Here is a 14,744-nt window from a genome sequence, read left to right as displayed (position 1 = left end):
GTTAACCATAATTATTTGTTTGTTCTGGTACATATTGATTCATATCGCGCTTTCGGGAAAATATCTTCCGGACAAAAAAGAGCCAACATCAACTGAAAGAATGACTTTGAACCAAAATGGCAGACTTTAGCATCTTTTGCGGAATGGCTGATTCCTTTTTTTTGGTAAAGGCTTATTCATGATTACAATGTGTGCCATATTTCAGGCTTCTACGTTCAACCGACATTGTCGTTTTACATGTTTCCAAATTCTGAGACTTTATTTCTGGGTCTGTCTGCTCACGAGAAGCATCTGCTCCCACACCAAATCTTTGATCTTTTCTGAGTATGTGTGCATTGGTGACAGACTCCCATGAAAGCTCATCAAACGGTCTGAAAATATCAAGCCATCATCCATCATCATCCTCATCATCGTCTTCCTCCTCCCGCCGCGGAAAGATAATTAAGCGGCACTGATTGTTCAGTGCCGCCGCAGTTCCATATCGTCATCTTTCCAACGCAGCGGTGCCTTCAAACGCCGACGGCGCCGCAATCAGCGATAACGAAGCGCAGCGGCGCGCGTTCGTCGGCGTTACTCGACGAGTCGCTGTTGTTTTTGAACGCTTGGATGACACGAGATGAAGATATCATCTTGATTTTTTTTTTCTTTTCTTTTAACACCTTTTACGAAAGCGTAACTACAATGACTGGCAACCCTGAGCTAGAATCAATACAAATACAAAAATGGCCAGATACTGTATTTTCCGGTGTATAAGGCGCACCCCAAAAGAATGGTGTATTTTCAAACCTTTTCCATATATAAAGGAGACCGGAATATAAGGCGCAACTTCAATAAATGAAAAACGTTTTCCAAATGTGATATTTAAACAGTTTTCCAAATCTAAGGCACCACCACATTAAAAGGCGCTACCGTAGAGGCTGGCGTTACGCATGACGTCTATACCGGAGCGGGGGTGGAGTCTGCGACATCTAACAGCGGTGGCTTATTATTACCTCACACAGTTCACACAGGCGCATATGTGGAACTGTCGCGGCTTGGAAATGAAGCGGATTTAGGTGCCAATCTCTTTTCGTCAATGGATGCTAAAGCTGCGTGTTTGCTTTCAACATTTAGCTTGTAGTCGACGTACACGTTCCACCATGATCGTCCCTAATCCACTGGTGAAAAGACGTATTGATCCTCTCCTCTTTCATCTAGAACTGCTTCATGTAACAAAGAGGGTACAGAAAGTGCTTAAGAATGAATGACTCTCTGTGTATGTGTTGGGCAGCATTTTAATGTGCAATTTCATGCATAAAATAATGTATAAAGTACTAAAAAGTTAAACATTCAGGATGTTGGAACGCATTAAAACGATTTACATTATTTGTAATGGGAAACATGATTTCGGTGTTGGAACAAATCGCTTTTCAAACGGATTATGGTCGAGAACCCAGGTTCCACTGTCTTTTTTTATGAGCAGAAATTGGACAGATTGAGAGCAATTCTAACAACCCATGTGAAGTGTCGTTCTTTTTCTATGAACGCAGCTAATGAAAATGGTTTGCAAGAAGAAGAAAAAAGATAGAAGAAAAGGAAGCCAAGTGGACATAAATCGACCCACGTCGAAGCCAAACGGGTTAGCAAGAAGATGCTTGCACTGCTGAAGAGTAGAAGTCATTTATTTGTATGTATTTTTTTGCTTTCCTGGCGTGCCACAAACACGAACCGATCAATGCGCAAAATCTTACACAAGCTTCGCTTGGCTTCCAGGATGGAAGGAGCGAAAAAGGTGAAGTTGAGTTCAAACTAAATGTTTTTCCTTGCCGTGTGATCGAGGCAAAGTCAACGCACGGCCTCCCTGGGGGGCTTTTTGACGACATTTTCTTTTCAGAAAATGAGCTTTTGCGTAAGATGGACACTTTCCATTACCAGGCGGCCGGTAATTAAAACATTTGTACTAATAGCAAATTCATCATGGTTCCTGCGGGCCAATCCACACTTTTGACAGCTTATTTCATTTCTTCCTGCGCTTTTCATTTTAAAAGCCTTCTGCTCGTCGTGTCGAGGCGCCAACACGACATGGAGCCTTGAATTATGTATGCGCGTCTCAAATGCTCTCACAGACACACACACACTCACGCCGCTCTAACCTGTCAACGGCCACAATACAACAACATGACAAAAAATGCCCCTTCATGCGTTTTCACTCTCTTAAAGGACTTCTCTGAAATCACTTCAGATGATTTCTACTGAGCGCATTTGACAAAGATTCCAACGCATATTTTAGCTATATTTTACCTTTTAAGACTCGTGCTGAATATTCGTGAAGTCTTGTTTTTGAGTTGATGACGATGCCCTAAATGACGTCACGGAGGGAAGGCCCCTGACCGAGAATGTGACACACAATGCATTTTGGGTACTTTTTTTCGTCTGAAAACACCGTGTTGATGCCAAAATTAGAAGGAAAACTACATACATAACGTGACGGTGAATCGTTGTGTCGCAGCCAATTGCGCTAACACGCATAAAGAAGGTGTTAGTTGACACTAATTCCCAGCGGACAAATCAGCCCTTTTCCAACGGAGCTTGTGCGCCATCTTGTGCATTTTCTGGCCGCTACATTGGAGTCCAGACGGCTCCAATTGATACGGAAGGACTTCTCTCATCGATTGCAAACATTTATGCTTTCCTCTTCAGAACTATTTGAATCATATTCATAACTGGATGAGTAAGAAGAAAGCATCTTCTCCAAATCCGAACTCTCTGAAGCCATGGTTTTGATTCTGGAGCAAGGCAGTGTGTGAAGGAGTATCCTAGCGTGACGTAACGAACAAGGGGGCGGGACCTTCTGAATCTGCCCAGTTCCGAGCTCATTTTCTGGCAGTTTTGGGATACTTGAAGTCATTTTTATTGGTGTTTTGCATTTGATTAAAAATACCAGCCTGCGTGTTTTGGGTATTTTCGATGCTATCAAACGTTTTTCTGATGTCAGTTAGGAAACAAAAAAAAGGTGTCGGTTGTCCTTCAAGGTGCGTCAAACTGTTAATTGCTTCATCAGTGGCCCACCTGCGTATTGCAATGACTTCATGATATGACATGACTGTTATAACATTCAGAAAGGGGAAGTGGGGGTGGGGTTAGTCGTAGTTAAGAGAAGTCTTTGTCTTATAGTGAGACGCCGATGCTTGCTGCTAAGCTACATCGAATTCCTCGGACAATATTTTCTGATGACGTGTTGCCCGTCTGCCAGGTTAAGGGTGACAATCTTGGTAGTCGTTAAATTTTCGGCATGTCCAGGGCTTCTAGTGATCACATTTTATGTTTCCCAAGCTGTCTTTAAAAAAACAATCCTAAACAGAGAAATCAATAGTTGGGCACCATTTTGAACCAACTGCTTCATACCATGAAGACTAGCGTATTTTCCAGTATATAAGGCGCACCCAAAAGCCGATGTGCGTCGGCCGCAAGTCGGGGGAGCTCGTCTACCAAAACGATACGTCGTCTACGGCAAACTCAACCATGGCCGTCAGTTTTCAACATATACCGTATTTTCCGGTGTATAAGGCGCACCCAAAAGCCTTGATTTGCTTCAAAAGATAACCCACAACAGGTTCCACAACACACCGTTCATTGGGTTGCGCCTTACACACCAGAAAATACAGTGCATAGCTCAAGCAAAGCTTAGCAAAAGGCTAACCGCACCGAATGCTAAACAACAAAAATCAGAACGGGAAATTAAAAAAGCGTCAGTACTCACAAGCAATGATGTTACCATAGCGATTCTTGTTGCGGTTCTCATCTTTTTTGGCGGTTTCCCAGGGTGCCGTTTGTCCCTCGGCCAGAGCCTGAAAACACACACACACACACACACACACACACACACACACACACACACACACACACACACACGCACACGCACACACACACACACACACACACACACACACACACACACACACACACACACACACACACACATTCATGAGTTAGAATTGGAGTAAGTATGAAAACGGTGCATTATGGGTACTAATCTGGGCCTGATGTTCGGCCAGGAAGCGGGAAAAGGTGCGATGAATATTTACGACGGTAAACACCAACGCAAGGCAGTCAGAAATGTCAGGCAAACATGTTTTTCTACTTTCTGCAACTGGAAAAGTGCAAAAAAACAATGGTGTCCTGAAATAAGCCCCTTTTTGGGAACGGATTATTCTCATTTTCATGGTTTCCTATGGGAAATTAATTTTTGGGAGACACACGTTTCGCCTTACACACGCTGTATGGGAACCCATTAAGTTCGTAAGTATTTACTTTTTTTGGGGGGTGGGGGGGGGTTGTAGTCTTATCTTTTGATAAAATAAATACCTTTACACCGTCAATAAAAATATCAGAATAAATTCCTGTCAAAACACCGCTAAGGTTGTCTTTTTGAAATATTTTATTCATCCATCCAGAATCCGAGCTGCTTCTCACGAGGGATACAGGCGAAATTTCTTCTATAGGCTTTTTTTCCCCTTCTTATTAATATGAAATGATAACTTATCAGTTATTAAAAAAGGTGGTCTAATTTGTAGTCCATCATTGGGGAGTTGAGTCATGTTTTTTTTCCTGCTTAAAAAAATAAAATCCATGAAATAATCATCTGCGTGTGGATTTCCACCTCGTATTCCTCCTTGAAGCCGTAACTTTGTCCACATTTCATCTGCGTGATGTGCTGGAGGAGGTCGGCCACGCGGATGGCCGGCTGGAACTGACCCGCCTGGAACTGACCTAAGGATCGGCAAGCGGACAAATGTATTGGGACACAGCTGTCACTCACTCACCCAGTCGATCGGTGAAAAAAAAAAAAAAAACAATTGCAGGTCATTGTTTTGCATTTTAGACGATGGATTTTTCTTTTTAAATCTCACTTTGGAGAAAGAGTGACAAAATGAACGGAGATTAATAAACTAATATTCCATTGTGTCTTGATAACATACCATTGACACTAAATGTCTGTGGAAGAAGCTCTCAGTCGTACAGGAGTGGTCCATCGATGAAAAGGTTTCTTCAGCCGTCATCCGTACTTCTTTGAAAGTGTCGGACGTTTCGCTTCTTATCCAAGAGGCTTCGTCAGCAAACTAAAATTTGCTGGTAGTTTCGGTCCTATATATATCCCTACTGTCACGACGTGGCGGTGCCGGACTCTGCTATGATTGATCCCCGCTCTCAGGTTGGGGGGAGCAGAGGACTAATCCCTGCGGCTCCACTGATTACTTCTATTGTCCTGACTGACTATTGGCCAGATTGCCCAATTTGCCCTGGTATCATCTCATCAGCATAACTAAGCCTATGTTGCCTAAACAGTCTCTTGTAGTGTTGTGAATAATAATGTGAATGTGAATAATGTGAATAATAAACTGAATACGAGTTTGGCGTAGGCGACGTACCGCTTTGGTAGGCGAGCTCCACCGACTCGCGGCCGCCGTACGGGAAGCTCGGCAGCGTCAGCGAGGGCTGGGCGAGCGATGGCTGGCTGCTGTCTGTCAAGCGAGTGAGCAAAGACAAAATGGCGTCAGGATGACTGTGACGACGACAACATTTTTAAAAAAGGATTGATTTATTAATGCTCAATGGAGACAGCGGTATAGATGCGATGGTGAAGCCAATCGAACAAAATCCGGGCCCTTAAAGGACAACCGACGTCTCCGGACAAGTTGTGTCCATAATTTATAAAATGGCTTCAAATGACTTCTACTGAGCGTATTTTAATAAGATTCCACAGAATGCAGCTAGATTTTACGTTTTAAGACTCGCGCTGAATATTCAGGAAGTCTTGTTTTTCAGTTGGTGACGAGTCCGTACGTGACGTCACTAAAGGAACGCCCCTGACCGAAAAAAAAAAGACACATTGTAGCAGTCCTTCCACCACGTCAATGTATTTTGCTGTACTTGTTTGGTCTGAGGACCTTGTGTTGCACCCAAAAGCCACCAGAAGAGGGCGTCCAAGCTACATATAAGGAATTTATCAGAAACGGAAACAGGAGGTCGCCATTTTGTGCCTCTTTTTTTGGGTGAGACAGTTCCCCCCAATGTTGCCTCAAAATGGCACGGAATAAATTCTTTAATCGATTGCAAACATGTATGCTTTCCTCTTCAGAACTATTTGAATCATATTCATAACTGGATGTGTAACAAGGAAGCATCTTCTCCCAATCTGAAGCCATTGTTTTGATTCTCCAGCAATGCAAGACATCTTGGCATGACGTCACGAACTGGGGGCGGGACTTTCTGAAAATGCCCAATTCGCAGCTCAATTTTTTGCAGATTTTGGACACTTGAAGTCATTTTGATTGGTGTTTTGCATTTGACTAAAAATATCATACTGCGTGTTTTGGGAATGCTATAAAACGTTTTTCTGATGTCAGTTAAAAAAACAGAAACGTGACGTCGGTTGTCCTTTAAAGCATTTTGACATCATCATGTGAATTTTGGTAAATGTGTCTCGACCCACGAAAAAAAGTAGCTGTTTTTAAGCAGTTGAAAGATTTTGTCCAATTGCTGTGTGCCAAGGTTTTTGTCATTGTCAGTTGAATTCCAGGACTCACAGGATATTGAGTTTTGGGACTACATAAACATTCAATACAGCCTTAGAAACCTTAGTCACTTTTCTTTCAGCAGAAAAAAATAGTTAATTCCTAAATTATATGGGTCTGTAGTTATATGAGCTTGAAATGAGGTCGGCTGTCCAAAATACATTACAAAACCAACATTTTAGATAGCGTTTTAACAACAGCTGCAGCTGGAACAAATTGCTAACATGGCAAAAAGGGAAATGCGGCCCCCTTATGGAAAAAAAAAAAAGCCAGCGCTTTATCGGCACCCAAGCAAGAAAGAACAAAACCTGAACTAACTCGGGAATGGCGATCGATGTCATATTTTCAATTCCCAAATAAATTTATATGCCTTATACTGTACGTATATTTAGCGATGACAAGGTTTCTTCAGCCGTCATCTGTACTTCTTTCAACGTGTCAGACGTTTCGCTTCTTATCCAAGAGGCTTCGTCAGCGAACTAAAATCTTTTGCTGGTAGTTTTGGCCCTATATATATATATATATATATATATATATATATATATATATATATATATATATATATATATATATATATATATATATATATATATATATATATATCCCTACTGTCCAGACTCTGCTATGATTGGTCCCTGCTCTCAGGTTGAGGGGAGCAGAGGACTACTCCCTGCAGCTACACTGAAATGGTTGATCATGCTCTGCTAACTCTGAATCATTTTGCTCCGTGTTCTGACCCGCTGTTGCGTCATCAGCGTTTGAATGCTGTGTTGTTTGTTTTCGTTGTTTTTTTTCTTCAAATGATTACATGAAGCTGGATTTGGTGCAGAGAGAAAAACTCAAGTCTGCTGGATGTATCGAGCACTTCATAACAACCAAAGTGCAAGCACGGGAAGGGTCGTTAGTTGTATGCTGCAGCCCAAGAGCACAACCAACAGACACTATTGTTTTGTTCAAGTGAGAAAACACAAACTACACAAACACAGAGAGAGTCATCCATTTTTTTAACCACCTGTGTGTGTGAATTTAGCAAGGTCACATGTGCCTCAAGCCAGCCATGAAATGGAGTCATAGCAGTGGCTCCATAACATTGACAATGATGAAGACATCTCTCTGCCACTGTGTGTGTGTGTGTGTGTGTGTGTGTGTGTGTGTGTGTGTGTGTGTGTGTGTGTGTGTGTGTGTTTGGCTTACGCCTTCTGTTATGTTTCTTGTCCTTTCAACGGTGTACCGTTTGGCTAACCGTATGACTGTTCGTCTTAATGATCCATTATAAGGCTGGCATTCTGAACATTTGGTTGGCTGAATCTTTTCACTGTTTGAAGTCCATGCGCATTATTTGGCTGAGGTTTTTGACATAGCGTTGTAGTTTTTGTCAGTTGGAATTGATGGCATATTATTTTGCTGAAGCCTCTTAAAGGACAACCGACGTCACTTTTTTGTTTCTTAACTGACATCAGAAAAATGTTTTATAGCATCTAAAATAGCCAAAACCCGCAGGCTGATATTTTTAGCCAAATGCAAAACACCAATCAAAATGACTTCAAGTGTCCAAAATCTGCAAAAAATTGAGCTGCAAATTGGGCATTTTCAGAAGGTCCCGCCCCCGGTTTGTGACGTCACGCCAAGACGTCTTGCATTGCTGCAGAATCAAAACAATGGCTTCAGATTCAGAGAATATGCTTTCTTGTTACACATGCAGTTATGAATATGATTCAAATAGTTCTGAAGAGGAAAGCATACATGTTTGCAATCGATTAAAGAATTTATTCCGTGTCATTTAGAGGCAACATTGGTCTCAGCAATGTCTCATCCAAAAGAGGCACAAAATAGCGACCTCCTGTGGCCACCTACGTTCCCACAGGCTGATAAATTCCTTCTATGGAGCTTGGCCGCCCTCTTCTGGCTGTTTTTGGTTCAACATGATGTTTTCAGACCAACCAAGCACATCAAAATACATTGACGTGATGGAAGGACTACTACAATGTGTCCTTTTTTCGGTCAGGAGCGTTCCTTCAGTGACGTCACGTAGGGACTCGTCACCAACTCAAAAACAAGTCTTCCTGAATATTCAGCGCGAGTCTTAAAATGTAAAATCTAGCTATATGCGGTGGAATCTTTGTAAAATACGCTCAGTAGAAGTCATTTGAAGCCATTTTACAAATTATGGACACAACTTGTCTGGAGACGTCGGTTGTCCTTTAATGATTTAAACAAAAAAACAAGGTGCACTATTCATCTTAATGGGACAACTATTTTGCAGAGGCTATTTTATTGTTTTTACAAATATATATGACATTAGATTCTTGCCGCTTATCTAATTGGTGTACTATTTTCTTGAGGTTTCTCACCTTAATGGATCAATATTTGACAGAAGAGTCTCGCTGCTTACCTTAATGGCTCACTATTTTCCAGAATCTTTTTACTGTCTATCCAGATAGGATACTATTTGACAGACTTTTTTACTGTTTATCTTAATATGGTACCATTTGGTAGAGTACAAAACGTGTGAATTCGCTCCGGTTTACAAAGGTAAAAGCTTTTCTTGACACTTTTTTTTTTTGTAAAGGAGAAAGTGGAAAAAGAAAAAAAACCCCGATGACGACGGTGAGGAGCGGTGTGAATGCAATGCGTCGCATACAATATCAAATATAAGCTGTGCAAGCAGAGAGTCGAGATGCGTCTAAACCGACCGGCCGCACATAAAGGTTAAAAATGACTCTCTCTCAACCCCACTCTCACCTTCAATTACGCAGCACTGACACATTACAGCCACACAAAATGGCTACCATTAGCTATAATCACCCTGCATTCAGCTAATGCTATGCTGAATGAGACGGCGGGAGAATAATTGCCCAGTCTGGGGGGTGATGAGAAGGAGGAGAGAAGAAGAAAAAAAAAAACATTGAATCCGAGCATCTTCCAAAAGGAAAGAGATCTAGCCCTGGTGTTTTTTTTTTTCAATAAAAAAACACCTAATGTGCCTTAGATGTGGAAAGTACAAATAATTTCTTCATTCCATTTTTTCATATTTCAGGTACTAAGTTAAAGGACAACCGACACCTCCGGACAACTTGCGTCCATAATTTGTAAAATGGCTTCAAATGACTTCTACTAAGCATATTTGACAAAGACCCCACCGCATATAGCGAGATTTGACCTTTTAAGACTCGCGCTGAATATTCAGGTCAAGTCTTGTTTTCCAGTTGGTGACTGGTCCTGACGTGACGTCACGGAGGGAACACCCCTGACCGAGAAAGCGACACACAATGCATTTTGGGTACTTTGTTTGGTCTGAAAACTTCGTGTTGATGACAAAATTAGAAGGAAAACACATAAATAACGCCATGGTGAATCGTTGTGTGTTGCACCAAGACTACTATTTGATACTAGTTGACACAAATTCCCAGCAGACAAATCAGCCCATTTCCAACGGAGCTTGGGCGGCATCTTCTGCATTCTCTGGGACGCTACATTGCTGTCATTGACGGCTCGAATTGATACGGAAGGACTTCTTTAATTGATTGCAAACATGTATGCTTTCCTCTTCAGAACTATTTCAATCATATTCACAACTGGATGAGTAACAAGAAAGCATCTTCTCCCAATCTGAAGCCATTGTTTTGATTCTAGAGCAAGGCAAGATGTCTTGGGGTGACACCACGAACAAGGGGGGGGGACCTTGTGAAACTGGCCACTTCCGGGTTCAATTTGAAGTACTTTTTAGACACATCCCAATTAGTACGGTTAGCGTACGAGTGTTCGGACTTGCTTATTTTGCACCATGTCTACTTTTGCTACGACTTGTTCTTTTCTGGAGTTTTCTTCGCTTTTGTGGTGTCGTCCTTGCGACGCCACAAAAAGGCTGAAGAGGACGCAGAATGAGGAAGACGCGGCGAAGGAAATTGATTGCGAGAGCCGTAGACGTGTTTGCACATAAAAGACGCGACATCGTGCCGGCCTTCATCCTGATCCTTGGGATTTGCATGGCATCAGCGTTAACTCCCCCCCCCCCCCATACTCCCGTGCGCGAAAAACCCTGGCGCGCGCGTCCCATTTGTCGCCGCGGAAAACATCGAGGATTCACGCCACCGCATTGTTGTGTGAAAATCTGGGTGAGACAAACACCTGAGCCGAGCACCGTTTTCTTCTTTTCACCTCACAGGAAATTTGCTAGAAACCACAGAAATGAGCTAAAAAGGGGCAATGGATGCTTTATGCGGGTGAAGGAAATGCTAATGCTAAAGTGTCTTTCGTCTTACCCAAAGACGCGGTGGCAGGTACAGGCTCTTTCGACACTGTGGAAGACAACAACACAATAATCAATAATGACGACGTTGGCGTCGCCAGGACAACCGAGGCACTGCGATGACATTGATCAGATTACATTTTTGTTCGAGCAATGTTTCATTAGAACAGATAGCCCCACAAAGTACCCTGCTGTGTTAAATAATTATGGTTATCTGCGATCGCAAAAACTAAATTAATAATAAAAAATAAAAAATAAAAAAATACAAAACAAAAAATAGAATAAAGAAATGAATTAAAATCAATTAAAATACAAAAAATAAAATAAAATAAAATAAAATAAAATGTTGAGGGAGGCTGCACTGGTGAAAACCTTCATCACTAGTTTGCATAAATGAGTAATTATTTTAACTGGGGGTGGGAAGGATTGGAAAATGACAATACTACCAATTCCACCAAATAAGTTTAAAAAAATTAGCAATTTCATTTTAATCATTTTTTAAATAAGAAAAAAAAACTAATTATTTTCCCCCAAAATATTTTTTTCCAAAACACGTGAAAAGGCCTGACAGATGATCCAAGTAGGACCGCATCACCCACTTTTACACTAACGATATCTCAACATGGAGGAAAATTTCCAGTGAAATGTCAGTTTGCATTTGGGTGTGTGAGGGAGTGTGTGTATACCTGAGTAGTAGGAATTGAGCAGGGATTTACTCTGCAGCGTCTTGCTTCCCTGCATGGAGAAGGAGCAAGAAGAGGGGGAGGCTGAAGAGGAGGGGGAAAAAGAGGAGGATGAGGAAGGGGAGGTGAAGAGCAGGCGAGATGGAAAACAGCAGCAGCAGCAGCGGGAAGCGAGATGAGGAAGCGGGAGGACACAGAAAGAGGGGATGGAGAAAAAGCGTAAGTAGAAACATCACAGAACGCCTTGAAAGCGGGGGTGGGGAGATCAATGGGTCATATTCAAAACAAGCAGCGACAACGCGCTAACGCTAATGGCGACAAATATTGAATTTCTCAAAGAAAAGACGCAGAGAGCACTTAAACGCGCCACACTTTGATTGTGAGCGCAAAAACGGACGACTGCGCAACAACCGCAAAAAACGCTTTTGATCCATTCTTCTCCCGAGTTAGCTCGCTAAAGCTAACAACAAAGCTCTCGTGTTCTTTTGGCCTCAACATTTTAAAGGAAGGAGACAACATGGTACAGTAGCATCAGAAAAAAAAACCTTCATTCGTCCCACAATGGGGAAATTTGCATGAAGACACAGAGCTAACGGAAACTGACGGACCACTCCCGTACGACTGAGAGCTTAAACAGACGAGCTTTCTTAAGGAATCAGTCAGGGGAAAAAAGCTAGAGGCCTCAAAATGGAACCCTGTGGAACACCACATGACACTGGGTCAGTGTCAGACTCAGAACAACCCAGGCCGACACAAAATGTCCTCCACTACACAACCGTAAATACCCAACCGGTGCAGCAAAAAGAGCTAACGGAAACTGTGAAGCGGCCATTCAGGGATCTCCTGTAATGCCCGATGGCCACCACACCCACGCACGCAACTACCAAGTTAGCCGCGGTTCAATATTAACAAAAGTGACGCAGTGATGGGTTTTACAAGTGCCTTTTTTTCTTTCTTTCTTCCTTTTTTCGTACCCTCTTCTCTGCTAACCTTGGCTTTCAATGCTTAAGCACTCACAAAAGGCCAGCGTGACATTTTCAAGAGAAAAATGCCCTCCTATATGCTTCTGTCTAATTAAGGGGGAAATGCACACACTCACACACATGCACGGTACAAATGTGCACAATCATCACAGCGGAGAGAAATCTAAAAGCTTGGATGGATGACTTTGTAGTCATGGTGAAGAAACATAAAAACCAGCAGGAAACTTCCACCAAGTGAAAAGTTGAGAAATTTGGAGTTTGGAGAAAAGAACTGAGGCAAAATAACATCCGGACAAATATTTTAGGACACATCTAAAATTAAAACATTAACGAACGACTACAACAAGGAGGACCGAGGACAGAATCCTGGGGGACTCCACAGACACGTGGAGACCACTTGTCGCAGCACTCCTTTCCAAACAGACAACCTCGAAAGTGACCACTCGCAGAACCCCAAGAGTTCAATCGAACCCAGTTGAAGAACCACTGCTCGAAACGCTTTGCCGTCAGGAGAGTGAAGGAGGACAAATTACCAGGATGAAGCATTGAAACATTGACTCGCAATTCGAGCGTCCCTCGCACTCCATCGGAGCGTTTAGGAACTTACTGAATCCGTTGAGGTCCTGGCTGGAGGTGGAGAAGGGGTCGTCCTTGTGCAGCGTGCTAACTTTGGCGGTGCTTTTGTCGGCCGTGTTGACCGGACCCATCTCCCTCTGCTGTGTGGAGCTACTCACGGTCTCCTTGTGTTTCTTGGCCAACTTTCTGTTGGTAAGAACCACACAACGCAGGAATGTGAACGAGATCGCTGACAACACATGAAAATACATAATCCCAGATCTAAATGTGGCGCATGCATCTGGCTTTCAAATTGCTCAGCGGGGGAAAAGAGGGTTGATGGGAACAAGAAGGAAGTCAAGACGATGGAGAGAGAAAAGAAGAATCGCAACACAACATGCCCGCAGTCTAACGCTCGGTAAAGCTTCTCCGCGAGCGCAAAATTGTTTGCTGACCGACCACACGCTGACCCCAAGAAATGGGATTGAACAACACCGAAAACCTTTCACACAGGAGGGATGTATGTTTTTATACACGTTTGTACATGCAGCGGTTCAAAATCTGACAGTTTGCAACGTCTACAATGCCTTCATATGGCAGACTGCAGTCCGGAAAAAAATAAAGGTCTCAAGTAGGCCCATGATCAATCACCATAAGTGGGCACATTTAATAACCCCGTGGTCCAAAGTACAAAGGCAACCATGGTTGCATGTGCAATCAGCATTAGCAGAAATGCCTAAAAACGTTTTTAAAAAAACATGGATACATTTTTTGCTCAAGTTTCACCTGCAAACGCTCCCCACCTTATGAACAAGATACGTTCCGAGCGGTCGTTGGTAAGGTGAATTTGTTCGTAAGTTGCTTCAGTGCTATATTTTGTATGAAATGTAATTTAAGTCAAACACTGAACAGGGAAGTAGAAAACACAGATGCTCTAACAGTTGAAAAGTAAATTCACACCTACTGGAGTATGACGATATACAGTGGTACCTTGGCTTACGAACTTAATTGGTTCCCAGACAAAGTGTGTAAGGCGAAAAATGTGTATCCCAAAAAATAATTTCCCATAGGAAACCATTAAAATTAGAATAATCCGTTCTCAGGTCCCCATAAAACACAGTTTTCTACTTTCTAATTTTCTAAGCCTTAAAACGACACAAAATATACCTTATTTATTTTATATATAATAAATGTGCTATAGTATTATGATTAAAGAAATAAATTGTACTATACAATAAAGTCATTTTATTTACCTTTTGTTAATGGCTTGATGGAATGGAGTGTCCGGTTTCGTCGGCATTAAACACTTGATGAGGAACGTAACCTTCTTCTTTCACCATCTTGAGGAATGATCCCTTGTAGGTGCGTTCATTGTGATAATTGTATCTAGTTCTTCATCAATTGTGATCTGTTTAGCTGGGTTGATAGGGTTTTGCATCAAGTGTACAGATGATTTCTGCGGGTTATGTGTGGAGCCTGATTGATGGGATATTTTAACCTTCCAGTCTACACTCTGCTTTTGAACTATCAAAGTAGAAATGGGTCCAAATTTCACTGTTTTCTATCCATTTTCTCACTATTTCACTTTTGTTTTTTCACTTTTTTTTTGTTTCAAGCTCTGTCATCTCCCTTTCGTGTGTGTGTTTTCTCACTCTCTCTCTCTGTCTGCCTGTCACTTTAATGTTTAATCTCTCTCTGTCCGTAACCCCATCCCCCACTG

At 42.2% G+C, this 14,744-nt stretch overlaps 1 protein-coding gene across 8 annotated transcripts in view; it reads right to left on the bottom strand.

Annotated features, from left to right (window-relative positions):
• Positions 1 to 14,744, bottom strand: part of ptprt (protein tyrosine phosphatase receptor type T) — a 127,394-nt gene that overhangs the window by 22,625 nt on the left and 90,025 nt on the right. For all 8 annotated transcript variants that reach the window (XM_089009492.1, XM_089009484.1, XM_089009487.1 and 5 more), the window contains 6 exons: positions 13,077 to 13,231; positions 11,490 to 11,570; positions 10,817 to 10,852; positions 5,409 to 5,501; positions 4,640 to 4,749; positions 3,740 to 3,827 (listed from right to left, as the gene is read on the bottom strand). In XM_089009492.1, the coding sequence (XP_088865618.1) occupies positions 3,740 to 3,827; positions 4,640 to 4,749; positions 5,409 to 5,501; positions 10,817 to 10,852; positions 11,490 to 11,570; positions 13,077 to 13,231 (563 nt within the window). The remainder of the gene's footprint in view (positions 1 to 3,739; positions 3,828 to 4,639; positions 4,750 to 5,408; positions 5,502 to 10,816; positions 10,853 to 11,489; positions 11,571 to 13,076; positions 13,232 to 14,744) is intronic.

This window comes from Hippocampus bargibanti, linkage group LG12, assembly GCF_051943395.1.
Source record: "Hippocampus bargibanti isolate YZ-2025 linkage group LG12, ASM5194339v1, whole genome shotgun sequence".
Classification (NCBI taxonomy): domain Eukaryota; kingdom Metazoa; phylum Chordata; class Actinopteri; order Syngnathiformes; family Syngnathidae; genus Hippocampus; species Hippocampus bargibanti.
This window is presented reverse-complemented; position numbering and strand designations above follow the sequence as displayed.